Source organism: Arvicola amphibius, chromosome 8 (assembly GCF_903992535.2).
Source record: "Arvicola amphibius chromosome 8, mArvAmp1.2, whole genome shotgun sequence".
NCBI lineage: Eukaryota > Metazoa > Chordata > Mammalia > Rodentia > Cricetidae > Arvicola > Arvicola amphibius.
Window position 1 is genome coordinate 77,270,985 of NC_052054.1, and position 27,270 is coordinate 77,298,254.

At 41.8% G+C, this 27,270-nt stretch overlaps 2 protein-coding genes across 2 annotated transcripts in view; both read left to right on the forward strand.

Annotated features, from left to right (window-relative positions):
• The first annotated feature begins 3,836 nt into the window (after window positions 1-3,836).
• On the forward strand, window positions 3,837-22,531 carry LOC119821057 (zinc finger protein 60-like). Its single transcript, XM_038339875.1, has 6 exons — window positions 3,837-3,969; window positions 4,301-4,475; window positions 4,669-6,769; window positions 7,912-8,038; window positions 10,077-10,175; window positions 16,315-22,531. Exons 3-6 carry the CDS (start codon window positions 6,737-6,739, stop codon window positions 18,933-18,935), a joined length of 2,880 nt encoding a protein of 959 aa, XP_038195803.1. The 5' UTR covers window positions 3,837-3,969; window positions 4,301-4,475; window positions 4,669-6,736; the 3' UTR covers window positions 18,936-22,531.
• The window catches only part of LOC119821058 (zinc finger protein 60-like), a 61,545-nt gene continuing 38,163 nt past the window's right edge, over window positions 3,889-27,270 (forward strand). The window contains exon 1 of the mRNA XM_038339882.1: window positions 3,889-3,969. The gene's annotated coding sequence lies outside the window, so the exon portion shown is untranslated. The remainder of the gene's footprint in view (window positions 3,970-27,270) is intronic.

The following is a 27,270-nucleotide window of genomic DNA, read 5'->3' on the forward strand; positions in this document are numbered from 1 at the left end:
TTTTGTCATCAGTAGCAGGGAGATAACAGTCTACCCTGCTGGTAGCCAGAGGAGTCCATTATTCGTAGGGACCCCCAAACAGAGTTGAATTCTTGTTTACAGCACAGAAGAGGTTTTCAGGATGATATAGAATAAGGCAAAATTAGATTATTAAGTTATAGGGGTTGGGGATAAGGAATATATATATATATATATATATATATATATATATATATATAAAACATTGCACAAAAGATGTAGTTTACAAGGTTTAAAGGTAGAAATTAAAAACATGAGGTGGTTTACTCATTTAAGATCTATTTTTTGTTTGGTTTTGTGTACACATGTAAACCTGTGAGTACATGCATATGAGTGCAGGTGCCTATGCAGTTTAGAAGAGGTTGTTGGACACCCTGGAGCTTGAGTTACCAGTAATTGTGAGTCATTTGGTGTCGGTTCTGGAATCTGAACTCAAGTTCATTGCAAGAATAGCATGTGTTCTTAAGCCCAGGGCCATCCAAACCCCTGGTTTATTTCTCTTAAAGACTTTTCTGTCATAACACTGTAGGGTGGCATTAGGTGTATTGTGTAGATACAGTAGGCTGGCCTCGACAAAAATATTTCTTACCAGGGTAGGGGCATGGGAATTGAAGAAATATAAATAAAACTATGAAGACACATAAAAATAATATAGGAAACATAGAAAGTATCAGGAGGGTGTTCCAGTGACTGAAATCCTGAAATTTGCCTGTGTTTATTTTCCCACAGCTTTCATACCCAACATAAATGTGGGAGAAGGTAACAAAAGACTTTATTTAACAAGGGTAACTCACACAGTCAACTCTAAGGCATCAAATCATTAGCATTCTCTTGGGAGTGAGGGTGCTCTAGGCCACGTACACTAGGTTCTTTAGGTCACAGACGCTGAAGACCACCCTTCCCTAGGTGACCTCATAGTTAAGGAAGGAGTAGAAGTACATTTGCATATCCTGACCACCCGTCAGAATGGCACTGAGCTATCTTAATTTCAAAAGAACCAAGCAACCACCTCCAGCTTTAGGAGGGCAACTATGCTTGTCAAATCTCCAAACTGACCATTAGACAAGGTAAAAATGGACCTACATTTTTTGGCTTCCACAATACAGAGATGAAAGGAAGAGGAGCACTAGAACAGTTAAGTGCAAGGGGGTGGAGGAGGTTATCTAAAAGCTGACCCTCAGTTTGCAGAGGGCCGCTTCAGCCTCGCAGACAGCTATGGGTTATAAAGCAAAGTAAGCCACAGTTAATAGTTAATCCTTAAAGTGCTGAAAAGGCTGCTGACAGTCTGCCCTCATTCTCTTCTTTATTTCTTCATTTCTTATTTCTGGAACCTACATTTCTATAATCTTATTCTTGGACTCTTCAGTTGGCACATACTAATGTTTTGACTAAATGTGCCTCTTCACTGCTTTCCAAACTGAGAAACACCTTGTATGCATCATAGTACACTCTGCCCCACGTATACCTACATAATGGGGAAGAAGGAGAAATACATTTTGAAATGAACCCTAGACCAAAAATGCTAAGAGTGTGTCTGTATTAATCCCACTCCTGGGCAGAGTGGCACAGCTGGCTTGACAGTCGTAGGCACATCAGCCTTTTTCATGGAGATAAAAAAATCTTTAAGAAAGTAAACAGGATTCAACACAATGCCTATCAAAATCCCAGCAAAATTCTTCAAAGACTTCGAAAGAACCTCAACTTCATATGGAAAAACAAAAAACCCAGGATAAGCCAAAACAATCCTGTACAGTAAAAGAACTTCTGGAGGCATCACAATCCCTGACTTCAAACTCTTACTACAGAGCTACAGTACTGAAAACAGCCTGGTATTGGCATAAGAACAGACAGGAGGACCAATGGAACTGAATAGAAGACCCGGATATTAATCCACACTCCTTCAAACACCTGATTTTTGTCAAAGAAGCAAAAAAAAAAAATATCAAATGGAAAAAAGAAAGCATATTTAACAAATGGTGATGGCATCACTGGATATCAACAATTAGAAGAATGAAAATAGACCCATATCTATCACCATGCACAAAACTCAAGTCCAAATGGATCAAAGACCTCAACATAAAGCCAGCCACACTGAACCTTATAGAAGAGAAAGTGGGAAGTACACTTGAATGCATTAACACAGGGAACCATTTCCTAAATATAACTCAATGCGGCACAGACACTGAGAGAAACAATAAATGGGACCTCATGAAACGGAAAAGCTTCTGTAAAGCAAAGGACACGGTCAACAAGACAAAACGACATCCTACAGAATGGAAAAAGATCTTCACTAACTTTACATCAGACAGAGGTCTGGTCTCCAAAATATACAAAGAACTCAAGAAATTTGTCATTAAAAGAACACATAATCCAATTGAAAAATGGAGTACAGACCTAAACAGAGAACTCTCAACAGAGGAATCTAAAATGGCTGAAAGACACTTAAGAAAATGTTCAATATCCTTTGTCATCAGAGAAATGCAAATCAAAACAACTCTGAGATTCCATCTTACACCTGTAAGAATGGCCAAGATCAAAAACACTGATGACAACTTATGCTGAAGAGGTTTGGGGGAAAAGGGAACACTCCTGCATTGCTGGTGGGAATGCAAGCTGGTACAAACCCTTCGGATGTCAGTGTGGCGATTTCTCAGAAAACTAGGAAACAACCTTCCTCAAGACCCAGTAAACCACTTTTGGGTATCTATCCAAAGGATGCTCAATCGTGCCACAAGGACATGTGCTCAACTATGTTCATAGCAGCTTGCTTTGTCATAGCCAGGACCTGGAAACAACCTAAATGCCCCTCGACCGAAGAATGGATAAGGAAAATGTGGTGCATTTACGCAATGGAGTACTACACAGCAGAAAAAAATAACGACAGCTTGAATTTTGCAGGAAAATGATGGAGCTAGAAAACATTATATTGAATGAGGTAACCCAGACCCAGAAAGACAATTATCACATGTACTCATTCATAGGTGGTTTTTAAACATAAAGCAAAGAAAACCAGCCTACAAACCACAATCCCAGAGAAGTTGCAGAACAAGTTTATTTACACTAGATGAACTGCCGTTCCTTTTTATCACTGGCAATGTTCTTTGTCCTCTATCTGCTTCGATTTTAAAACTGACTTAAGTCTTCTTTTGACTAATGTGAGGATGAGCACTTTAATCTGCTAGAGTACTTACCTTTAACATATGTTCTGTAGTTAACACATGGCTGGGTCTGCTTGTTTTCAACTCTCACCTGACACTCTATACTTTAGGTTTTGATCATTCACAATACATTTATATGATTACTGGTTTTACTAGCATCGTCTGTTATCTTGACATTAGTTTCCTATCCCATTCTTAATAAAAAAGATTGACTTAAATATACGAAACAGCAAAAGTGATTTTGAAATTTCAACTGAACCCTGGAAGCGTCCAAACAAATCTCTGATGTAGCCTGCTCTTTCTCTTCCCGTTTAAAGCCAACCAATTCTCTAGTTCAGTCTTTTCTGATTTATCATAGACCCTCCCATCGCACAGCGAGGTGGAATCCTTCTGCAGCGGGTCTCAGGCAAAGCGTGCTCAAAGCAGTTATGGCTCAATCTGATTTTATTCTAATTCTGCACTTTACACATATGCTCGCCTGTACTCTCCTCAGAGAGAAGACAAGCTACCGCGGAACCCGGAAGTACGTTTTGATCGCAAGAGGGCGCCTCCCCTTTAAGCGCGCACCCGTGGGAACTCCCACAAACCACTGGGCGCAGCTCCCTGAAGGCTCGAGTTGCATGCTGGGATTTCTCTGACCCGCAGAGCCGTTCTGGACTCGGGGACTCTATTTCCCAGGGGCTGCAGCGCTGGACTAAAACATCAACTTCCGGCATTCTGCAGGTGCTACCTTAGACGGTCAGAGCTCTGTGGTGGGAGTAAGAAATTGCTGGTTGGCTTAATCCTCCACAGAGTAAGGCGGGAGCCCTTGGGCTGTGTGCGGGGCAGCGGGCAGGCGGTGATGTGTGTGTGTGTCCGTGTGTCTGTCCGCGTGTGTATGCGTGTACGTACACTTTGAGCGTTGTCTGCATCACTGTGCCAGTCGGTTCTGCTCCTGCTTTCCCTCACGGCCACAGCGGCTGAGGCAGAGGACCAGGCTGCGGTGATGAGCGGTCAGGGACGGAGTCTGACGGGGAGCTGCCCCTGAGGTCCAGACTGGAGCGCGGGGCGCGCATTTGAGGCCGGAGGCGCCTCCCGGGGTCGCCTAGGAGCGCAGCTACTTGTTGAGTCCGTAACTTTCTCAGCGCTCCAGCCGCCTTGAGTGTCGTGGGAGGTGAAGGAAAGCGCTCGCTAGGATGTGTCACTAGGACGTGCAGTCTGGGATCTCGTGCTTGCTCAGGCTGCCCGCGTCGGCCGGCGTTCACAAGGAGGGCCCGGAGAAGAGTGCGGGCATCGTCGCCACACATCTGAGATTCAAGAGTGAGTTTGCGCTTTCTCTCTCTTTGAGAAACGAGGTTTAGAATGTAGAATTGCCAGTAAGTGAAGGAGGAATATGTAAATTGATGCCTCCACCATTGTGCCCCCTGCCTTGTCCGCTCCCTTTCCACTTAATAGTCACGTGATCGTTTCGGAGACCCTTGACATCTCTCTACAATCACTCCCTTTCTCCAAGATGTTATAGGTGGGAACCTCCGGAGGTTTGCGTTCAGGCTTTCAAAAAACTGTGATTTATTATATCGATTTGCTGACACGTCGCGTGGCCTTGTTTTCAAAGAAGGGGACGGATGAAGGTGATAGGCAGTGCTGTGGTTGAACGTGGGGATGTGGCTCCGTGGTATCTGGGTTGGAGTCTGGGTTCTGCCTTTCTCTGGGTCTCTAGGCTTGTCATGTGCCTCCGAATGACAGCTGTAAAGCCTGTTGGTGCAGTGCCAGCCGTATAGTAAGGACCTAATGTTGATGCTTTGTGTGATCATTTTTGGGTTCTTTCTCTTCAGTTTTATGCAGGACAAGGGCGTTAGAAATAATGTGATTACTGGCTGTATTTTTAAGAAAATGACTCAAGAAAAGGGAAAGGTAGGTTTTATGGTATACACTGTAATGTCAGCACTTGAGAGACAGAAGCTGTGTTCATGGTCAGCTCAGTCCACTTAGCAGGTTCCAGAGTAGCTGGGGAACACAGGGCAACCGTCTCAAAACAATAAAATGAAAATGAATGAACTAATGTAGAGCAGATTTTCTTTAACTTGGAGATGAAATTTCTTGTATTGTGTACAGCGTGGTCTCTTGGAGTCTTCGTGTCCTTTGGGATGACTAAATCTGCCTGTCACATTTTTTGTAGCGAGCACACTCAACGTCTACTCTCTGAGTCATAGCCGCGGTGCTGCACGAGGCATCTGGAACTTGTGTTGTACCGCTGACATTGTGTATCCTTGGTCATCATCTTCCCGACTCCCTTCCGGGTCTGCATCTCCCACTCTCAACCATGGTGTTGCACATCCAGCCTCAGCCGCTCAGGCCCCATGACCCACTATTGTACCTGTTCCTGTGAGATAACGGCTTCAGATTCTGCATGAGTGAGATGTTTGTCTTTTGGTTTAAGGATTTTTTTTATTTAAAATTATGTGTGGGTGGTTTTGAGTACAGTACTGTAGGAAGATGATCTTCGGCACTGGACTTACAGCACTGGGAGCTGTCGGGGAACTGAACTCCTGGCCTCTGGAGAAGCCAAACCAGCTCTCAGCCGCTGAGCCTTCTCTCCAGCCCCAGCGTTTATCTTTTGTCTTTAGCTCATTTCTCTCATGTTCCTCCATGCTCTCCATATTGTAGTAAATGGTTGGACATCTTTCCACTGTGTCCGTGACCCTCAATCTCGATTTGCTTTGTCCACTCATCTCTTGGTGGGGTTGAGTATCACAGCTGTGTAAGCTCTGCAGGAATAAATGTGGGAGTATAAGTGTCACTTGGTATAAGTGACACTGATTGTATTTCCCTTGTGTCTCTACTCAGAAGTGGGATCCATGGATCATGTGACAGTTTTGTTTGTAATTGTTGAGAGTCTACCGTACTGCTTTCTGCAGTGATTGTGTTAATCTACATTATCTCCACTAATGCCCCTTCCCATTTTCCACATGATCTTTTCTTTTTGATAATGGACACTTTAAAAAAATATTTTATTTTTTTCTACTTATTCTAAATATGTTTTGCCTAGGAGAACGTATCAAATCCTCTGAAATTGTAGTTAGAGATAGGAACTGCAGCTGCAGACCTCCTGCCCCTCCAGCCTTGCTGTGCTTCACTCAGCCCTGAGTTTCCAAAGGACGTACAGTTTAAATGCTGTCAGCCCTGTCAGCCCTGAAGGTGGGGTTCCAGTAGGAAGACCTGCTCACAGTGGGCTGAGGGACCCCGTCTAGGGCTAGCTGGAGCTCAGGATGGAAGACGGGATCCTTCTGCTGACATCTTCTGGAGGAACGTCAAGGCAGACGGGCTTTTGCTCCGCACGTCCACGTTGAGCCCTTGCGCAGTGGTTGTCCGGGGTTAGGACAGAATCGGCTTTGTGTAGACTCCTGTCTGCTTCTGATTTGTGTGTGGGAGGCCATGAGCCGTGGGAGGAGTGTGAGTGGGGATGCTTGAGAATAAAAGTAGTCGGTGAAGTCATGGTGTCATAAGTGAGTCTGGGAACATCAAGTGACAATCCTATGAAAGGCTTTCTTTTTGTCCCCCAGGGAGGATCCTAAAGAAGAATGGCCAGCTCTGGTTCTCAGGATGTGGTCTGTGTAAGTTGTCGTTCTCTCTCTACACAGGTGGCTTCCAGGTTAGATGACTCTTTGCTGTCTTTCTCTTGTGAAGCTTCCCAAGGACCCGAAATCCTCCAGCCCCGTCTGCCCCGTTACAGTGAGGGTTGGAAGGTCAGAGCACTTCCTGTCTGGCCTCTTTCCGGCTGCTTCTGCAGTTTTCTCTGAGTGCATTCCCGCACACCTGCTCTCTCCTGTCTGTGGTCAGGGAGGACTGTCGTTGCAGAGGGGCCACAGTCCCACAGGGAATCAGGGTCTTTGGGGGTTTCAGACACTGAGGTGATGGTCTCCTTTGAGTACACTGGGGATCCTGATTGACATCTTTGGTGTTTTCAGGCTGATGACACAGGGTTTGAGAGTGAGGGCTTGGTCTCGGTGCATGTGTGTGATGAGGTGACCTGCTTGAGGGACTTTAAGAGGGAGTTCAGGGATGAGAGGGAAGGTCATCCAGGCTGTGCCTGGGAGGGGACTGAAGTCTTCGGAGTTCAGGGAGACCTGAGACACATGTGCCATCTTGAAAGTTCTCATTTTTGTTTTTACGAAAAACCCTTAAACCTAATATGCCAGTAATATGCACTCCTACATAGTTTATAAAAATCATGCCAATGAGAAAACAAAATCTTTATGCTATCTCCTGATGCCACAATAAACCCAGGGACTCACACTGGTTCTTAGGTGTCTTACACTGAGCCTGGGTGACAGTTTTCTTTTGTGCTGTAACTGGAAGGCTGGGGATGGAACGGAAGTGCACATTTACTGGATGTGTAGGGGCCACAGTCCTCCTTTCCTGGGGGAGCTCGTGCAGTCAGGTGCCTTGAGCATCTCCAAGTGGCTCCTTTACAGCCTTGAGTCCTTTCCCTTCTCTTTTCCCCTCTTTTTTTTTTTTAAAAATAAGATTTATTTATTATGTATACAATATTCTGTCTACATATATCCTATAGGCCAGTAGAGAGCACCAGATGTCATTACAGATGGTTGTGAGCCACCATGTGGTTGCTGGGAATTGAACTCAGGACCTCTGGAAGAACAGTCAGTGCCCTTAACCTCTGAGCCACCTCTCCAGCCCGTCTTTTTCCCTCTTGAATGCTTCCTCAATTTGACTCTACTTGTGTTTGTGGTTTCAGGGGTCAGTGACATTTAGGGATGTGGCTGTTGACTTCTCTCAGGAGGAGTGGGCCTGCTTGGATGCTGCTCAGAGGGTCTTATACAGGGACATGATGTTGGAGACCTATAGCAACCTCATCACAGTGGGTAAGGTCATCTAAACTCTTGGCTTTTCTCCCTCTGAATGAGTAGACAGGCCATCTTTCCTGTGGTAGCTGAAGCTGGGCCTGGTGGCCCGTGCCTGTCATTCCTTCACTCAGAAGGCTGAGGCAAAAATGATTGCTGTGAGTTCAAGGTCACCCTCAGATACATGGTGAAGTTCCAGTGTAGCCTAGTCTACAAGCCTTGTTTCAAATAAAACAAAATATAAACAAAATGAAATAAATAAGGAGATAAATCAATATCTAGAATTAGTGGCTAGTGAGATAGGTTGTTGATTAAGGGAGCTGAATCCTCTTTCTGAGGACCCAGGTTCAATTTCCAGCTCCACAATGTGGCTCACAACCTCTGTAACTCCAGTTCCAGGGACCTGATGCCGTCTGGCCTCCATGGTCATCATGCGTGCATGTGGTGCTCAGACATACATGCAGACACTTACATGCACATAAAAGAAATTGAAGTCAATATAATTTTAAGAGGGAGCTGAGCGCCTCCTTCTTCCCAAAGGAATTTTGTGAGGTTTGTTGGGTTGAAAATAGGAGCTTCCTGAAGCACCTGCCTTTTGTCCACACCTTGGAGATCCCCTCAGAGTGGTCTGGGTTCAATGAGAGACCCTGTCTCAAAAACCAAAGTAGGGAGCAATCAAAGAGGACACCTCATACTGCTCTCTGGCCTGTACACAGACCCATGCATGCATGCCTACCCACACTTGTGCACACACCTTCATTAAAACATACATACACTATGCATGCATGCATACAGAAATACAAGCGTCTTTACGATCTACTTACTAATGAATCAATGAAATCGATTCAGAACAGAAGTGTACACAGTCTATTTCCTTCTTTGAACACTTCCTTTACCTGCTTTAGTTTTACGGTGTGATGTTTGTCTTTTTCATTGAGCAAATCTGTAAGAATGAGGCCATGTCTCAAGTAGCTCAGGGTGGCTTTGGATTGGCTATGAAACTATGGTGTGGAAAGTACTTTTGTATATGTATTGTTTTTATTGCTTAATGAATAAAGGAGCTGCTTTTGGCCAATGGCTTAACAGAATATAGCCAGGCTGGAAGATATATATGGACAGAGAGAGAGAGACAGAGAGAGACAGAGAGAGAGACAGAGAGAAAGGAATCAAGGAGACACCGTGTAGCTGCCAGAGGGGAAAGACACGAGCTGCCAGCTGGAACATTGCTGGTAGGCTACGAGCCTTGTGGCAAAATATAAAATAATGTTAAGTGGTTAACTCTAGCTAGCAATACACTTAAGCTATTGGCCAAACAGTATTGCAAATAATATAGTTTCTGTGTGATTATTTCGGGAGTCTGGGTGGCTGGGAAATAAACAAGCAGCTTTGGCCAACAAAACTAAGGCTGGCTTTGAACTCCTTTACCTTCTTCCATTCCTCAAGTCTTGTGATTTCAAGTCTGTGCCTCCATGCCCAGGTTTTAGATGGGAACATTGCACATAGAATCTTATGGGACTTGCCTAAATAGATGGCCTTATTAGTGAGCTGCAGAGATGGGATTTACCTTAGACAGTGTAGCCTAAGGGTTCATGTTCTCACCCACTATATATATACTTTCCTCTTAAGAACAAGCTCCTATCTGCATTTAAATGAGATTAAAACCCTTTTCTGAAACAGCTGGTTTCTCACCCAGGTTCTTCTTCTCTGAAGTCTTTCCTCAGCATTAGTTGGGCTCTTTATTCTGTTTTTCCAAGACAAGGGTCCTGCTCTGCAGCACTGACTGGCCTGCTCCTTCCCCCAGCTGCTGGGCTTTCAGGATGATCCACCATGTGAGCCTGTATAGAACTTTATAATAAATATGTCTGCATCTTTAAAAATTTATACTGGCAGCTCATTGTACCACACACCCTTCATCTCAGCAGGATTAAGGCAGGCAGATCAAGGAAGTTCAAAGCCAGCCTGGTCTACATATTGAGTTCCAGGACATCCTGGGATAACTAGAGGGACCAAGTCTTAAAGGAAAAGTCTCCACATGTGTCATTTTTTTCTTTCTTTTAAGTGGGAAGTTCCATTTCCAAACCCGATCTGATCACCTTACTGGAGCAGGAGAGAGAGCCCTGGATGGCTGTGACGGGAGAAGCAGACAGGCCCAGCCCAGGTGAGTAAGGAAGGCAGGGCTGCAGCATTGCCATCTCAGCGTGTGGCCGGAGAGGTCCCCATGCCTGACCCGGGGTTGACACTCCCTTCAGAGCCACAGGGCCTGTGGGAGACCATGCCTGAGACCTGGGAAGGAAGTCAAGGTCATAGCAAAAGCTGCCACAGGGGCTGCTGGTTCATGAGTCACTAAGTTGTTCTCCCCTCTTCCCTCAAACTGGAGCAGTTACCTTCTTTCTGTCATTTTAAATGTATTTTGTGTGTGTGTGTGTGTGTGTGTGTGTGTGTGTGTGTGTGTGTGTGTGTGTGCAGATACCCAAAGGGGCCATAAGAGGGACTGGAGTTACAGGAGCTACTGGTACTCGACCCAGGTCCTCTGGCATTACTATGTTCTTAACCTCTGCTCCCCTGAGCAGACAGTGTGAATACCGTGCACACAGTAGCACAGTGCACGTAGCACATATTTTCAATTGTCTGTCTTCACAGTCCCTCTAAAGACGGTGTGATGGGGTAGCCTGTGCTTCTCACCTCTGCACTAGGGAGGTAGAAAAGGACGATCCCCTGAGCTTGCTGGCAGGTCAGTCTAGTTTACCTGTCAACTCCAGGTAAATGAGGGACCCTGACTCAGAGAGAATAGATGGCCAAGCAAATGAAACAACATGTGAGACACATAACACAACCGTCGACCTTGCTCGGCATGGCGGCTGTTGCCTGTGTCCAGCTCCAGTTAGGTTCAGGTCCCAAAGAGGAGGTATGGAGTCAGCGAGGGAAGGAGACTGACATGTCAGGACGGCTGCCTGTTTATTAAAAATAGGCAACACTTTATATACTCTGTAAGTGCATTATAGTTTAATCACAAGCAATATTGAAAGGAGACTTAATTCTGGGGCGAAAGCGGTCATCAACGTCACTATGGCATTTTTCTTGAAGCAAAAACCAGTAAATTAAGAAGAATCTAAATGCCTCTTGTCCTCTAAGGTTCAGTAACCCTGCCAGGTGCCCTCCTACACATCCTGCTGCACTGACTGAGCCCTTGTGACCAGGAGGTGTCAGATGTCCTGAGAGATAAACTCATAAGAGTAGTTTGCAGTCTTCCAGGGCATGGCGTAGTGTTTGTACCACGCAGTACAACAAGCCCGGGGCTGTTCCCAAATTCATTCCTTTGTGCCTTAGTCTTATAATGTGGGCCTGTTCCCTCAAGCTCACTTTCCATTATACCATAACATTCTGATAACTACATTGTGTGCTGCTATATATGGCAGAGGGGGAGCAAGCCAGCCTAACTTCTCAACAGAATCTATTCCCCGTAGTGTTGGGGACCAAGCCCTGGCTGTTGACAGGTTACAGAGAGGACATAAGGAATAGGCAACTGAGCCAGGCGGTGGTGGCTCACATCTTTAATCCCAGCACTCAGGAGGCAGAGGCAGGCGGTTCTCTGAGTTCGAGGCCAGCCTGGTCTACAAGAGCTAGTTCCAGGACAGGCTCTAGAAACTACAGGGAAACCCTGTCTCGAAAAACCAAAAAAAAAAAAAAAAAAAAAAGGAATAGGCAACTGGGAAGGAGTGTGCTAGGCCATGGTGGTGACAAGAATCTTGCTAGCCTGACTGACTAGCAATCAGAGTTGCTTCTTGATTTATACAGAATTCAATAAGCAGGGATAGGTTCATGTTGTTCCAAACCATAGATCATATCATTTCTGTTTCTGGACATGTGTTAAACTTTTTTTCTTGCACATCTGAGGTCATAAGGGTAGTTATTTTTGATGAACCGTGATAGAACAGAGTTATCTTTCACAATCATTTTCTCTCAGGTTTAGTCATCCTTGATAAACAGAGTTACCTTTTATAATTATTTTTACTCATCAACCCCATACCCCAATTTTTAAGAATCTAGAGGATATGACAGCCTTTTCTCAGGCTGGTAGCTCTGTGGCTTCAAGGATGTTAGACAGAAAGAAAACCTACAAGCCAGACTGGGCAGTTGTCCTATCCCAGGAAGTGTATTATTAACTCTTAATGGTCAGGGTACCCAAGAAAGTTCCTCAGGCCAGAGCTGCTGCAATTTTTATTCAGTTTCTGGCATAATACAATGTTTGCATTTTATATCTTTATAGAATTTATTTATATATCTAATCCTGTCTTCTTTTGTTCTTTGGTTATATGAGACCACAGTGCCTCTGCATGAGCTAATTTTCTCAGAAAGGGGGGTCCTTTTATTCTTTGCCCATCAATCTAAGTCCCTGTGTAGGGCAGAGGATCTCCAGCTAACCTAACTTCGTTGCTGTAGATGCCACATAATCACCCTAGTGTATAGTGGGAAGAGACTTCTGAGCTGCGGCCACCAAGTCTTGCTGACCTTTCAAGTTTACTTTGTTCTGATTATATTGTTGCTGGGCAAGAGTAGGTGCAGATGTTTTAAGAATGTTTCAGAGCCTCATAAAGAGAATTCTGACTTCTTGTGTGCATCACAATCTCCAAGGCCTAAGAAAGACCTTCAAGGAGATAAGGATATCTTCCTAAAATTGGGAAGGGTAGTATGTTCAGGAATTTCATGGGGAAGCTTAGAAGCAGTACTCTGGGAAAAGGCATAAATGATTCCTAAGAAAATTTCCATCAATCCACTGTCCCTAAGTTGTACAGAATAAATCCTCCACAAGCATGCAACATGTGGAGATCAAAACCATTGTGCCGCTCAGCTTTGCTGGATCTTTGTCAGGCAGCTGTGCTGGCTTTATGACTCTTGCCATTCCCATCAGATATGGCGGCTCCACCGTGGTGCATACCAGATCTTCCCATTTACCCATAAGCCACTCATCGTGGGCACTATCCTATACTTACTAACTGAGCTCTTGCTCTAAGGGGCCTCAGGCTCTGGGTCTGGTCCATTGTTTTTCTAGATAGTTTTTCATCCGAGGGACTAGGTATGCCCAGTTAGTAAATCTTTCACTTCTCTATTTCTATTCCTGGTGTAATTGGAGGGCACAATGAGGATTCCTGTGTGGGGAGTAAGCAGAGTTATGCTGTATAGTCCATGTTGCTGAGATTTTTTTTTTCCAAATTATTGTTGTTGTTATTGTTATTATTATTTTGGCTTTTTGAGAGACAAGGCTTTTCTGTATAGCTTTGGAGCCAATCCTGGAACTTGTTATGTAGACCAAGCTGGCCTTGAACTCAGAGAGATCTGCCTGCCTCTGTCTCCCTAGGCAACGTGAGTGGTCACTTGTTTTATTGATCTTAGCCTTTCTGATGGGTGTAAGATATTTGCCATTTGTATCCACCTTTTCTGAATGTGTTTAACAGCTGTAGGAGTTCCCTTGTGGAATCTTCAGGGTCACTTGTATCATCTGCAAACAAGATACTTTGACCTTTCTAATTTGCTTCCCTTTTGCTGGGTTGTCTGGCAGAAAGAGTGGGGGCAGAGCCAGACCTCTGGACTCTCCCTGGGGCTAAACAGGATGTTGCGTGTCCTGACTCAGCCCTCCCCTCTGGGCACTGGGGAGAAACACACCACTGAGTCGGGAGTCTGTCAAAGCAGGAAGTCCTTTAATAGTATCCAGCAGGGACTTATATAGGGTTGTGATGGGGGTGGAGAAGCCTGGGGTGGCCCAAGGCAGATCAAGAAACAAGGACCAATAATATTCTGCTACGCTAGAGGTGGCTGGGTGGAGGCGGGTCTAGGTCCGGTAGCCAGAGATAGGTCTCCAAACTCTAGCTAGGCTCAGGAAGTTACACTAGTGCTCATGCCAACTCAAGTTAAGTTCAGGAAATTACACTGGGCCTTGCCTGGGCCTCATGATGCTCAACATCTTTGATCTCTTTCAGCTGTCTTACTGCTCCAGGTAAAACTTCAAGTACTTTATTGTCCAGGTGTGGAGACTGTAGACAACCTTGTCTTTTTCCGGATTTTAGAGTAATTGCTTTGAATTTCTCTTTATTTAAGTTGGTGATGGCTATGGGCTTGCCGTATACTATCTTTTTATGTTGAGTTATGTCCCTTGTTTTCACCCTAATCCCTCCATGGTTCTTACCTTGAAATCATGTTGAACGTTGTCAAAGGCCTTTTCTATTTCTAATGAGATGATCCTGTGGCCTTTGTCTCTCAGTTTGTTTATATGGTGGATTGCATTTGTCAAATCATTCCAGCATCTCTAGATGAGCCTAATTGTTCCTAATGGATGATCTTTTTGAGTGTTCTTGGATTCAGTTTGAATTTTTTTTTTTTTTTTTTTTTTTTTTTTTTTGGTTTTTTTCGAGACAGGGTTTCCCTGTAGTTTCTAGAGCCTGTCCTGGAACTAGCTCTTGTAGACCAGGCTGGCCTCGAACTCAGAGATCCGCCTGCCTCTGCCTCCCGAGTGCTGGGATTAAAGGTGTGCACCACCACTGCCCGGCTTCAGTTTGAAATTATTTTATTGAGAATTTTTGCATCTATGTTCATCTGGGAAATTGAATTGTAATTTTCTTTGTGGATATTTATGTGGTTTGGGTATCAGGATGCCTAAGGCCTTGAAAGAAGAATTGGGTAATGTTCCTTCTGTTTCAATTTTGGACAATAATTTGAGGAGTATTGACCTGAACTCTTCTTCTGGCCCTATACAGTTTTTTGTTTGTTTGTTTGGGAGACTAATGTTACTGATTCTATTCTTATTCTGTTCTTATCCGATTTTCATTTAACTTTTGTAAGTTGTATGTATCCTTAAAAATCACCCATTTCTTTTAGATTTTCCAATTTGGCAGAGTTTAGGCTTTTATTTTATGTCCTAATGATGATTCTCCGAATTTCCTAGGTATGGTTGTTACGTCTTTTTTTTTTAATCTCTAATTTTGTTAATTTGGATCTTCTGTCTGACTTTTAGTTAATTTGGCTAAGGGTTTGACAATCTTACTGGTTTTCGCAAAGAACCAGCTTCTTGTTTCATTGAGTTTTTTTTTTTATTTCTTTCCTTTGTTCCTATTTTATTTATTTCAGCTGCAAGTTTAATTATTTCTTTCTGTTTACTCTTTGTGGGTGTAATTCCATGTTTTTGTTCTAGAGCTTTTATTTTTTTTTAAACCCCTCAAAATCTTTTATTTTTAAGATTTATGTATTTATTATGTATACAACATTCTGCCTCCGTGTATGACTGCACGCCAGAAGAGGGCGCCAGATCTCATTACAGATGGTTGTGAGCCACCATGTGGTTGCTGGGAATTGAACTCAGGACCTCTGGAAGAGCAGTCAGTGCTCTTTAACCTCTGAGCCATCTCTCCAGCCCCCATGTTCTAGAGCTTTTAGTTGTGCTATTAAGTTGCTTGAGTGAGATCTCTCCCAGTTGTTTTATGTATGTAAACAGTGCTATGAATGTGCCTCATAGAACCAGCTTCATTGTGTTCCTTAAGTTTGGAAGTATTGGAGATCAAGGCTGGAATGAAGAGGAGACCACAGCACATGGTCTGCTACATAGCTAGGGATAAGACTATGGGATTGGATTTGGAGGAGAGGAGAGAGAGGTAAAGATCTGCAATTAGGTAAAGATCTTCAGGGAAAGACCTGTTTCCCTGGCTGGAGATCCTTAGTCTTCTTAAAATTTTTAATGAATTCTCTTCCCCACTTTCTCTCTGTTGGTTTGGTTTGGTTTTATAGCTCGTTTTTATTTTTCACAGACAAATCTTACTATCTAGACAGTGCTGGTCTGAAACTCAAGCCACTGTTACTGGATCCTTTTTGCTTGGGTCACAATTGTACCACCACCACCAGCACAGACTTTTACGTCCTTTGTAATAAGTCCCAGTCAGGCCAGTTTTCTTAAATCATGACACAGCTTATGTATTTGTGTGGTATACTCTTTTTTTCATGATTTGGTTCAAAAACATTTACCAAAAGTTATTTATTTCAAGTTAGTATGGAAAGAAGGACATAAGACTATTTCAGATTAATTTGTTATAATTTAATTAACCAGATATTTCTTCCCATTTACAATCTGTTCTGTTATAAAGAGTATTGTCTCATTATTAAGCCTTATTATTGCTACTGTACTTGCTCTTGTTCAGTTTCTCTGAAACTTCAGAGTTTGACTTAGAGTATGTCTGTTCATTTAAAATTTTATGTTACAGGAAAATGTGTTTTTGTTACAGAAAAATAACGTATTTTCACTTCTTTTCTTTCAGATTTGGAGTCATGTTATGAAGCTGAAAATACATCTCTAGAAAATCATATTTATAATAGAAATTTACTCAAACAGAGTATACAACAATTAAGTAAAGCTTTTGACCTCAAGGCCTCCAGTTTCAGTAATGGCCCCAATTATAGTACATTCAAGGAACTACAGAGTTATCAAGGAGATGTTGATCAAAAGATTAGTAACAAAGAAAAGCTGCCTACTTACACCTGTCAGACTCTTACTCACAATATAGAAAAGGCATATGAATGTAAAGAGTGTGGTGAATACTTTGGTTGTAGTTCAACTCTTGTTCAGCATCAGACTATGCATACTGGAGAGAAACCCTGTGAATGTAAGGATTGTGAGAAAACCCTCAGATACCACCAACAACCTATAAGACATCAGAAGTCTCACAGTGGTGAGAGATCTTTTGAATGTGAGGAATGTGGAAAGGATTTTCAACTTCTCAGCCTGCTTAAGTACCATAAAACCATTCATACAGGTACAAAACCATTTGAATGTGGAGAATGTGGGAAGTCTTTCAAGTATGTCTCCCATCTTGTTGAACATAGGATTATTCATGCTGGTGTGAAACCACATGAATGTAAAGAGTGTGGGAAAGCCTTTAATCGTCGTTCAAACCTCACGCAACATCAGAAAATTCACTCTGGTGAGAGACCCTTTCAGTGTAAGGAATGTGGGAAAGCCTTCACTATTCTGGCACAGCTCACTCGGCACCAGAACATTCATACTGGAGAGAAATCATTTGAATGTCAGCAGTGTGGGAAGACATTCAGAACTGGTTCATACCTTGTGCAACACCAGAGTATTCATACTGGTGAGAAACCCTTTGAGTGTAAAGTCTGTGGGAAGGCTTTTAGGCTTCAGGTATACCTCTCTGAGCATCAGAAAACTCACACTGATGAGAAACCTTTCAAGTGCAAGCTGTGTGGCTCAGCCTTCAGACGTAAGAATCAACTTAGTGAACATCAGAGAACTCATACTAATGTGAGACCCTATCAGTGCAAGGAATGTGGCAAATTCTTTCGTCAACGTTCAAATTTGATTGACCATCAGAGTATTCACACTGGAAAGAAACCCTTCAAGTGTAAAGAATGTGGGAAGGTCTTTAGACTTAATATACTTCTCATTCGTCATCAAAAATCTCACAGTGGTGAGAGACCTTTTGAATGTAAAGAATGTGGAAAGGCTTTTCATCTTCCCAGTCAGCTTAATAACCATAAAACTGTTCATACAAACAAAAAGCCCTTTGAATGCAATGCATGTGGGAAGTCCTTCAAACGTGTTTCCACTCTTGTTCAACACAGAATTATTCATGCTGATGTGAAACCATATGAATGTAATGAATGCGGGAAAGCCTTTAATCGTAGCTCAAACCTCACACAACATCAGAAAATTCATTCTGGTGAGAGACCCTTTCAGTGTAAGGAATGTGGAAAAGCCTTTACTGTTCTGGCACAGCTCACTCGGCACCAGAACATTCATACTGGAGAGAAATCATTTGAATGTCAGCAGTGTGGGAAGATATTCAGTTGTGGCTCATTCCTTTTGCGTCACCAGAGTGTTCATACTGGTGAGAAACCCTTTGAGTGTAAAGTCTGTGGGAAGGCTTTTAGGCTTCAGGTATACCTCTCTGAGCATCAGAAAACTCACACTAATGAGAAACCTTTCAAGTGCAAGCTGTGTGGCTCAGCCTTCAGACGTAAGAACCAACTTAGTGAGCATCATAGAATTCATACTGATGAGAGACCCTATCAGTGCAAGGAATGTGGGAAACACTTCCGTCGACGTTCAAATTTCACTGAGCATCAGAGTATTCACACTGGAAAGAAGCCATTTGAATGTAAGGAATGTGGGAAAGTCTTTAGACTTAATATACATCTTATTCGACATCAGAGATTTCATAGTGGTGAGAGACCTTTTGAATGTAAAGAATGTGGAAAGGCTTTTCATCTTCCCAGCCAGCTTAATTACCACAAAAACATTCTTCATACAGGTCAAAAAATATTTGAATGTGAGAAATGTGGGAAGTCTTTCAAGCGTGTCTCCAGCCTTGTTGAACATAGGATTATTCATGCTGGTGTGAAACCACATGAATGTAAAGAGTGTGGGAAAACCTTTAATCGTCGCTCAAACCTCATGCAACATCAGAAAATTCACTCTGGTGAGAGACCCTTTCAGTGTAAGGAATGTGGGAAAGCCTTTACTGTTCTGGCACAGCTCACTCGGCATCAGAACATTCATACTGGAGAGAAATCATTTGAATGTCAGCAGTGTGGGTCTGCATTCAGACTTCAGTCCCAACTTCGTCAACATCAGAGAATTCATACCAATGTGAAACTCTTTCAGTGCAAGGAGTGTGGGAAGTACTTTATTCGTAGTACAGGCCTTAGAATTCACCAGAGAATCCACACTGGTGAGAAGCCCTTTCAGTGTAAGGAATGTGGGGAAGCCTTTCAATATCGGTACCAATTTCTTGGACATTTTAGAATTCATACTGACAAGAATCCTTATGAATGTAAAGAATGTGAGAAGTACTTTACTTGTGGTAGAGACCTTGAAGTACATCAAAGAAGTCATACTAGTGAGAAATTTTACCAATGTTAAGAATGTGGGAAGGCCTTTAGTTGAAAATCAAGCTTTGTTTGACATGCTAAAATTCATACTGGTAAGAAACCTTATGGATGTAAGGAATGTAGAAAGGCCTTTAGTGATAATTCTAATCTAGAAGTATATCAGAATTCACACTGGTGAGAAACCATATGAATCTAAGAAAGGTTGGGAAATGTTTAGATTTAGTTCAGCCTTTACTGCACGGTGGAGCAGTCACATAGGCATGAAACACTGCCACTGTAAAGAATGTAAAGACTTTCAATTCGAGCTGAGGCCCTTTTTTAACATAAGAGAATCCATGCTGGAGTGAAACCCTGTGAATACAAGGAATGTGGGAACATAGAATTAGCTCAGCTCTTAAACGTCAGAGCCCTTATAGTTCTGCAACCCTATAAATGTGAAGAATGTGGGGAAGCCTTTATTGTAAATCATAATCTTACACAACATCAGAAAATCCATCGTTGTTAGGAGTCCTATGCATGTAAGGAGGGTGGACAAGATTTTGTATGGAAATTTTACTGAACAGCAGAGAATTCATTGGCAAGACTGTGGCTGGAAAGACGTGAGAAGAACTTGAATCTGCCCTAGGATTTGGTCAGCATCAGAGTATTCCAAGAAACCCTTAGAGAATCAGAATGTGGGCAGTCTGTTGTTCAGAGATGAAACTCTATTGAGAATATCTTTGAATGTCAGAAATAAAGGATAATCATTGTGTTACTTAGGATAACCTTGAGTTACTCTCATCTCGTTCTATAAACTTAATTTGTCAAATACTATTCACCCAGGACAGTCAGCTTAGGGAGAGCAGTTATTCAAAATAGTTTATCTGAGGCATCTTCCTTGTCACAATTAATGCTCTATGTCTCCTCTCATATTAACATAAACATGCTGAATGTCTACTTTCTTATTGCAAAATTCGTGGATGGCCAGCCCAGTACCAGTCAAAGTATTGGGAAAGGATTATAATAAGTAAAATGATTTTTCAGAGTATTTGGTTAATGTCTGTGTTCTGTAAAAATAGGTTTTACATTTTTCTCCCTTGGCATTATTGTAACTGATATGAGAGACCGTTTGTATTTTAGATAGTTTAGAAAACCCTCATGCATTCATTTTCTATTAGATTTTAAACAACTTCATTCTGTATACATGTAATACATAAAAAGGAATATGAAAGGATTTGAGTTGCAAATCCATTCCTTAAGTATTTGTGTGGAGATGTTAAAAACACAGCTATTGATGAATAAGTACTTTCTAAAGGGCTTAAACCCATAAGAATTTCAAAAGGTAAAAGCCCTATCATTTATGTCCTCCCACACAGTAAGATAAACTGTACATTTGTGACAGGGCAAAAAAGCCCACAGGATTGGCCATCTCTTATTCTTGCTGAGGCTTGTCAGGTTTTGGTAGAAATTGATTGTCTTGGTGGAGAATCTCATGAAAAATTATCCAACTCTGCTCAGAGAATCTGAGGTCAAATTACCCCTGATAATTTCCCTGGCTTTACTTAAAGGGCCCATATGTGCAAACCTCCCCCTCCAGCTACTGCTTATCTTGGCTACTGTTAAACTGCCTGCTTGGACAAAATCTCCCTCTGCACTGTTGAGCAAGATTACAGGATGTGGGATTTGGTCTAAATGCCTAGGGCTACACTTAGGTCCTGAATACCTCAATGTAGTCTCCGCTGGCTAGAATAAATCCTTTTAGTTAATATAAACTGTCGGAGTGTTCTTCTCTGATGGGCTCCCTCTAACACATTAACAAAAATAGCTAAATTGAAACCATTTATAAAAATACATGTGTGAGCCAGGCAGTGATGGTGCACACCTTTAATCCCAGCATTTGGCAGGTAGAGGCAGGCGGATCTCTATGAATTTGAGGCCAGCCTGGTCTACAGAATGAGTTCCAAGATGGCCAGGGCTACACGGAGGGACCCTGTCTCAATTCCCCCCTCAAAAATGTATGAATATTTTCATACTTATGGAAAAGTTGGAATAGTCAACACCATTCTGGATCATCATCTAGATTTAAAATTGTTATCAATTTCCTATGTTGATGCTTTCCCCCATATATATTTTCCCTATATAAATATATGCATATAAACATGTATAATTGTATACCCCCAATATATATCCAGAATTTTATGACATTCACGATGGGAGCCAAGAATGCAGGCCATTCCCCGCATTTGTCTGATGGTTGGAGTAGCTGTGAGACTTAACTGGTGCATCTGGCACCTTCCGACACGGGAGATGGTTGCATAGCTCCTTTGATAGTAAAGAACACCCGGTGCCATCCTGAAAGTAGTTTGGATATGCCAATGTCGTTCTCCCTTTGTAATTATGAGGTCACCTGGGGAAGAGGTGTTTTCAGCCTACATGACAAAATGACGACATAAGTCTTCCTGCCACCCTAAGAAACAGAATGCAAATGAAGATTTTGTTACCTTTCCCTCAGTTTGCATTGATATAAAAGCTATTTGAAAAATAAACACGGGTGATTTCAGGATATGAGTGATCACTGGGAACTCCCAATACTGTCATGTGAATTGTGTTTTTAATATTCCCACGCCTCTACGTTGGTAAGAAATGTCTTGTGTTGGGGCTGGACCCTGACATATGGCACCACAGTGTAGAACTTACAGGTGAACCCCAAAATGCACAGAAGTGACCAGACATGGAGGAGAACGTGAGGAGCCTGAAAAAATTGCACCACAGGTGGATAGGTGAATAATGAGCACTCAGAAATAAGTAGAATTTAAAAAGCAAAGAGAGCAAGAGAATAAAATTTGGGAGTAAAGCTGTATATAGTTATAAATATGGAACAAGGAGATAGTATTCAGTTACTGGTACAGTTGCTTGGCTGAATCGTGATAGCTAAGGAGCTAAAGTGGAGCAGAAACAAAGCAGAGTTATATAGTTTGTAAATAGCGTGTTCCCGTCCCTGAGCTGGCCATGTCCACAACTCTGGCTTTGCTGTCTTCAGGCCACTCCAGGACTCAGCGAAGGCAATGTGAAGCCCCAGCATCTCCTACAAGTGGCAGTGCTTTAAAAAAATCGCCTAGGTAGGAGGCAAAGAAAGTTTAAAGAGCTAATTTTAACTCCCGCAGCACACAGAGAAGGTTAATAGAAATGCATAGAGACTAATTTGACCCATGAGCCAAGGAGCAGATAGATAGGTAGATAGATAGATAGATAGACAGACAGACAGACAGACAGACAGATAATTCTAGAGCTTTTACAGAGGAGAGGATTCAGAAATTCTCCTAATTTTATGATTACAAGTTAAAAAAGGAAAGGATAGTAAAAATCAGCACAGCTCCACCTGCCAGAGTGCTATAGGAAGTCTTGCAGCTAGGGGTTACCCAGCAAAATAAATTTTAAACATTAATTGAGGCCCATCATCCAGGACTGCTGAAAGAAATCATGTAGTGTTGCTTTGATGATAGAAGCCCAAGTTTTTTTATCATCCCCTTAACAAATGCAGAATGCAAGTCATAAGTTACAACAGCCTGCTTAATAATAATCAGCGTGGCCTCTTATACAATATATGCTGATGCAGAGTCTGCGTCCTCCCTCTTTTCCAGCCTCTCTGTTCCGGTTGCGGATTTCAGTTTCTAATCTCCGTTCCAGCAGGGGATTCTGATTTGTGAGTTTACCCCTAAATAAATAACCATCTATTTCTCAATTCTGAGCTAGTGTGGGATTTCTTTTAAGCGTCCTTCTTTATTTGGCACCCACGTGGATTCAGACTCCACACCTACCAGGTGGATGGCCTAACAGCCTAGCAGTTCCCCAGCCCAGACAGTCTCCCAACCCTGCCTGCTTGGCTTCCTTTTACCCAAGCAGTTTTTGGTAGAATCCCTGCCACAAACGGAATTTACTGCATGTGACAACTTGGAAGTTTCCCAAGAGCATGTATGACTGCTGCATTTCCTGGGGCAGTTCCTTTCCGCATGGTGACTTTTGCAGCTTCCGGTTTCTGCTCCCTGCCTGTTTGTTCTGGGTTTCTTGCTCTGTGTATGGAATTGCTTTTAATTTGTCAAGCAAAGTATATTTCTCAGTATTTAGCCAGTATTTAGGTGGAAACTAAAGCAGCCCAGGACCAATCCTGTAGCCAATGGTTGCATTCCTTCTAGTCGCAACTCTGCAACCACAACATCTTCTGGACAATAAAGATTGCAGTTTACCAGATCGCATAACAGGTAATTAATAAATCAATATGGCAGACTTCATTAATATTGCAACTTTTTTTTTCGAGACAGGGTTTCTCTGCAGCTTTTTTAGAGCCTGTCCTGGAGCTAGCTCTTGTAGACAAGGCTGGTCTCGAACTCACAGAGATCTGCCTGCCTCTGCCTCCCGAGTGCTGGGATTAAAGGTGTGCACCACCACCACCCGGCTAATATTGCAACTTTTAGTAACTTCTTTTGCTAATACTATGGGTTGTATAATACAAGGCTTATATTGGCTATAATGATACTTCAATTTATTGGGTATTGGGTTTCAGTTTTCTTACCCATATTCTATCATTAAGAAAGAATATGACACTTTTAGGAATGATACAGTCTTTACAGACTAATAATGAACAGCTTGTTGACAGGATTAATACCATCATAAATCAAAAGTTGCCTGAAAAAAATAATACTATTAAAAAAGATAGCATTAATTTTGTGAACAAAATTGAAGCCATATCTAAGGGTACTAAGAAATTATCTGAGAGAATTTTTACTGTTGAATTTGATAATCAAAATTTGTTAGAAAGTTATAATAAGTGAGCAGAAAGACTATCTCTCCAGGATGGCAATCTGCATGCTATTCAAGTAATGTCCAAGGACAAGATGTTATCTTTAAAGGAGAAGCTTCAGACTTTGGAATCACATGTGCACAATGAGAACCAGAGGCTAGGTGCCTCAATGAAATCACTAGAAAAATATATAGGCCAGGAGATTCAGGCTTTACAAAAGACAATAATAAAAAGATTTGAAATAATTGAGGAAATTATTGGAGCTGATGAACAGGGAAAGAAGGCACAAGGACAGGATTCAACATCTCCAGTAGCTGTCAGGGATGACTTACCCAAGGTTTTAGCTTCCTATTCTGTAATCTACTCTGACAAGTGTAGTCAAGTGTCTCAATGTTCATTGTATGCAGGATCCATTCATCAGTTGGTGCTGATCTAACCTTGAAAGGTCCAAGTAACTTTTTTCATTCTAAGTTGGCATTTTCAAAAGCCAGAGATTCAATAAGTACTCATCTAGCATCTGGATCTGTTGCTCCTATTTGTGCAGCCTTAGTTAATCTTTGTAAAAAGTCACTAAAGTTTTCTCTGGCCATGTTTAACCCTGGTACATAGTTTGATTTTTTCCTAGTTGTTGAATCCTGTCCCAAGCATTTAAGGCTGCTTTGTGGCATAGGAACAAGATTTGTTCATTGTAAAGAGCTTAAGCCTGTGAGTCAGCATAACTGCCCTTACCAGAATTTGATCTTGGGAAGTCTGAAGTCCTTTTGTGTTTTCCTGTTGTTCTAAAACTTTTTGTCTCTTCTTGTAAATAACATTTCAACAGTAATTGTGGCCCATAATCTAGGACTGCTGAAACTAATTGAAACCAGTTGTGTGAGGTATCCTTATTACTAGAAGCCCGTGTGTTTACCATCTCCCTAACAAATGCTGAATGCAAGCCATAAGATACTACTGCTTGCTGAATTTCTTTTAGATCATTCATTCCTATAGGTAACCATCCACCTTCTTTGGATTCTTTTGGGCATTTAGAATTTCTTGTTTTGTCAGTATAGATTACAGGGTAGGAAGTTAAAATCCTGGGTATGTCATCTCTAACAGGTACTGTCGATGTTAAATCCTGTCCTTGTGCCTTCTTTCCCTGTTCATCAGCTCCAATAATTTCCTCAATCTTTTCAAATCTTTTTACTGCTGTCTTTTGTAAAGCCTGACTCTCCTGGCATATATATATATATATATATATATATATATATATATATATATATATATATATGTAGTGATTTCATTGAGGCATCTAGCCTCTGGTCCTCATTCTGCACATGTGATTCCAAGGTCTGAACTTTTCCCTTTAAAGACAACATCTCATCCTTGGACATTATTTGGATAGAGTGCAGTTTGCCTTCTTGGGAAATACTCTATCTGCTAACCTATCATAACTTTTTAACAGATTTTTATTATCAAATTCAACAGTATGAGTTCTTTCAGATAGTTTCTCAGTACCCTTTGACATGAATTGAATTTTGTTTGTCAAATTAATGTTATCCTTTCCAATAGTATTAATTTTTTAGATAACTTTTGGTTTTCGATGGTATTAATCCTATAAACTAGCTGTTTATTATTAGTCTGTAAAGACTGTATCATTTCTAAAAGTGTCTCATTCTTGGCTGTGTTATCAAACCATTTTCTTAACGATATAATATAAAGAAAAAACTGAGTACTAATATCCAATAAATGAATGTATCACAATAACCATATAAGTCTTGCAGAATGCAATCCATAGTATTAGCAAAAAGATTATTAAAATTTTGCATGTTGATGTTGTCTGCAATTATATAACTTTCAAATTTATTGATTTATTTATTAATCAGTTACCTTTGTTATGAGATTTGGTATTGTTTTAGGTGTAATAATCTTTCTTGTACAGCAGGTGTAGCAGTTGCAGCCATGTGGTGAAGAGTCATCATTGGCAGTGTACGAACAGTCCTTCACTGCTTTGGTTTTATACCTTGGTGCCTTGTTAAATACTGACAAATGTGCTTTGCTTTACAAATTAAAAGCAATTAAATTAATTCTGTACATGGAGAAAGGAGCCCAGAACTCACGAGCAGGGAGTGCAAACCAGAAGCTGTGCAAGTTGCTGTGCAGCAGGGAATGCAACAGTGGAGGGTGGGGAGTAATGTGCACAAGCCTGGGGAATTTCCAAGTCACCATGCTTGGCTCAGCTATGGCAGGGTTTTATAAAAAAAAAAATCGCTGAGTAGGTGAAAACAAGCCAGGCGGGTGGGGGTGGGAGACCTTCTGGGCCAGGGACTGTTTGGGCCTTTTAGACGGGTCCACCTGGTGAATGTGTAATTGGGATCCATGTGGGTGCCAGATGAAGATGGGCACTAGAAAGAAATCCCACACCAGCTCAGAATTGAGTATACTAAAGGGTTGTTTATTTAGTGGTAGACTCACAGATCACAGTCCTCTGCTCGAACGGGAACAGCAACTGACTCCAGCAGCTGGAGGAGAGAGAGCTTACTTTACATCAGCCAAAGTGGGCAGGTAACTTAAAGGCTACTGGCTGAAGGATTTCCTACAGCAATCTTTTCCCACTCTGTAGGCTGATGATTTGTCTTGTTGACTATGTCCTTTGCTTTACAGAAGCTTCTCCATTTCAGGAGGTCCCATTTATTGTTTATCTCAGTTTCTGTGCCACTGGGGTTGTATTTGAGATGTGCTAATGCACTCTAGTGTACTTCCAACTTTCTCTTCTATGATGATCAGTGTGGTTGGTTTTATGTTGAGGTTTTTGATCCATCTAGACTTGAGTGTTTTTTGTTTTGTTTTATCCTTTTAATACTTTAATTTTGGATTCCCTATTTTAATTTTTTTATATACACGGTCTTTTTTCAAGTTGTTTCAAATTTTTTTGTAAAACAAGAGATTTAACATACCAATGATGCTCCCCAGACTCCAATACAACAATAAGCCAGGTCCCCAATACCAAGTTCAACTAACCAGTTCAGCTACCCCCACTGAGATTAAACTATACCCAGTGACCATGGAAAGAAAAAGGGAAATTGTAGTCTATATTGCCTGTCTTAGAGAGACAGGTGTGGAACACACTTCTCCTGTTTGTTAAGAAACCTGGGACCTCTGATTATGGACTTGTCTAAAATCTAATAATTAAAAGTAAATGAAAAGAAAGAATGAGAGGGTCAAGATTATCCATTTACATGGTCATGGTCCCAAACTCATACACTCCTGAGTCCAATTCTTCCTGAGAAACAAGTGCACGCTCTTGGAACTACAATATGCGTTCTTCAGCCTCCCCATGGTAGTAGAGAGTGAATTTACATTTGCTTTTAAATAGACTGATCCAAGGGAGATTACAGGGTAACCTACCTGGACCAGGTTGCCCCAAAGACTTAAAAATTCTCTAACCACGTTTGATGAAACATTAAGTGTTGACTTCTTGCCCTTCCATCAGAGCTTTTCTGGGACCATACTCTTATATAGAATGACCTGCTCCTAGACTCTAAAACTAAAACAGATTATTAAAGGGCCACTGAGTGGCAATGCAAGAGCTACAGAACTTAGGCTAAGAAAG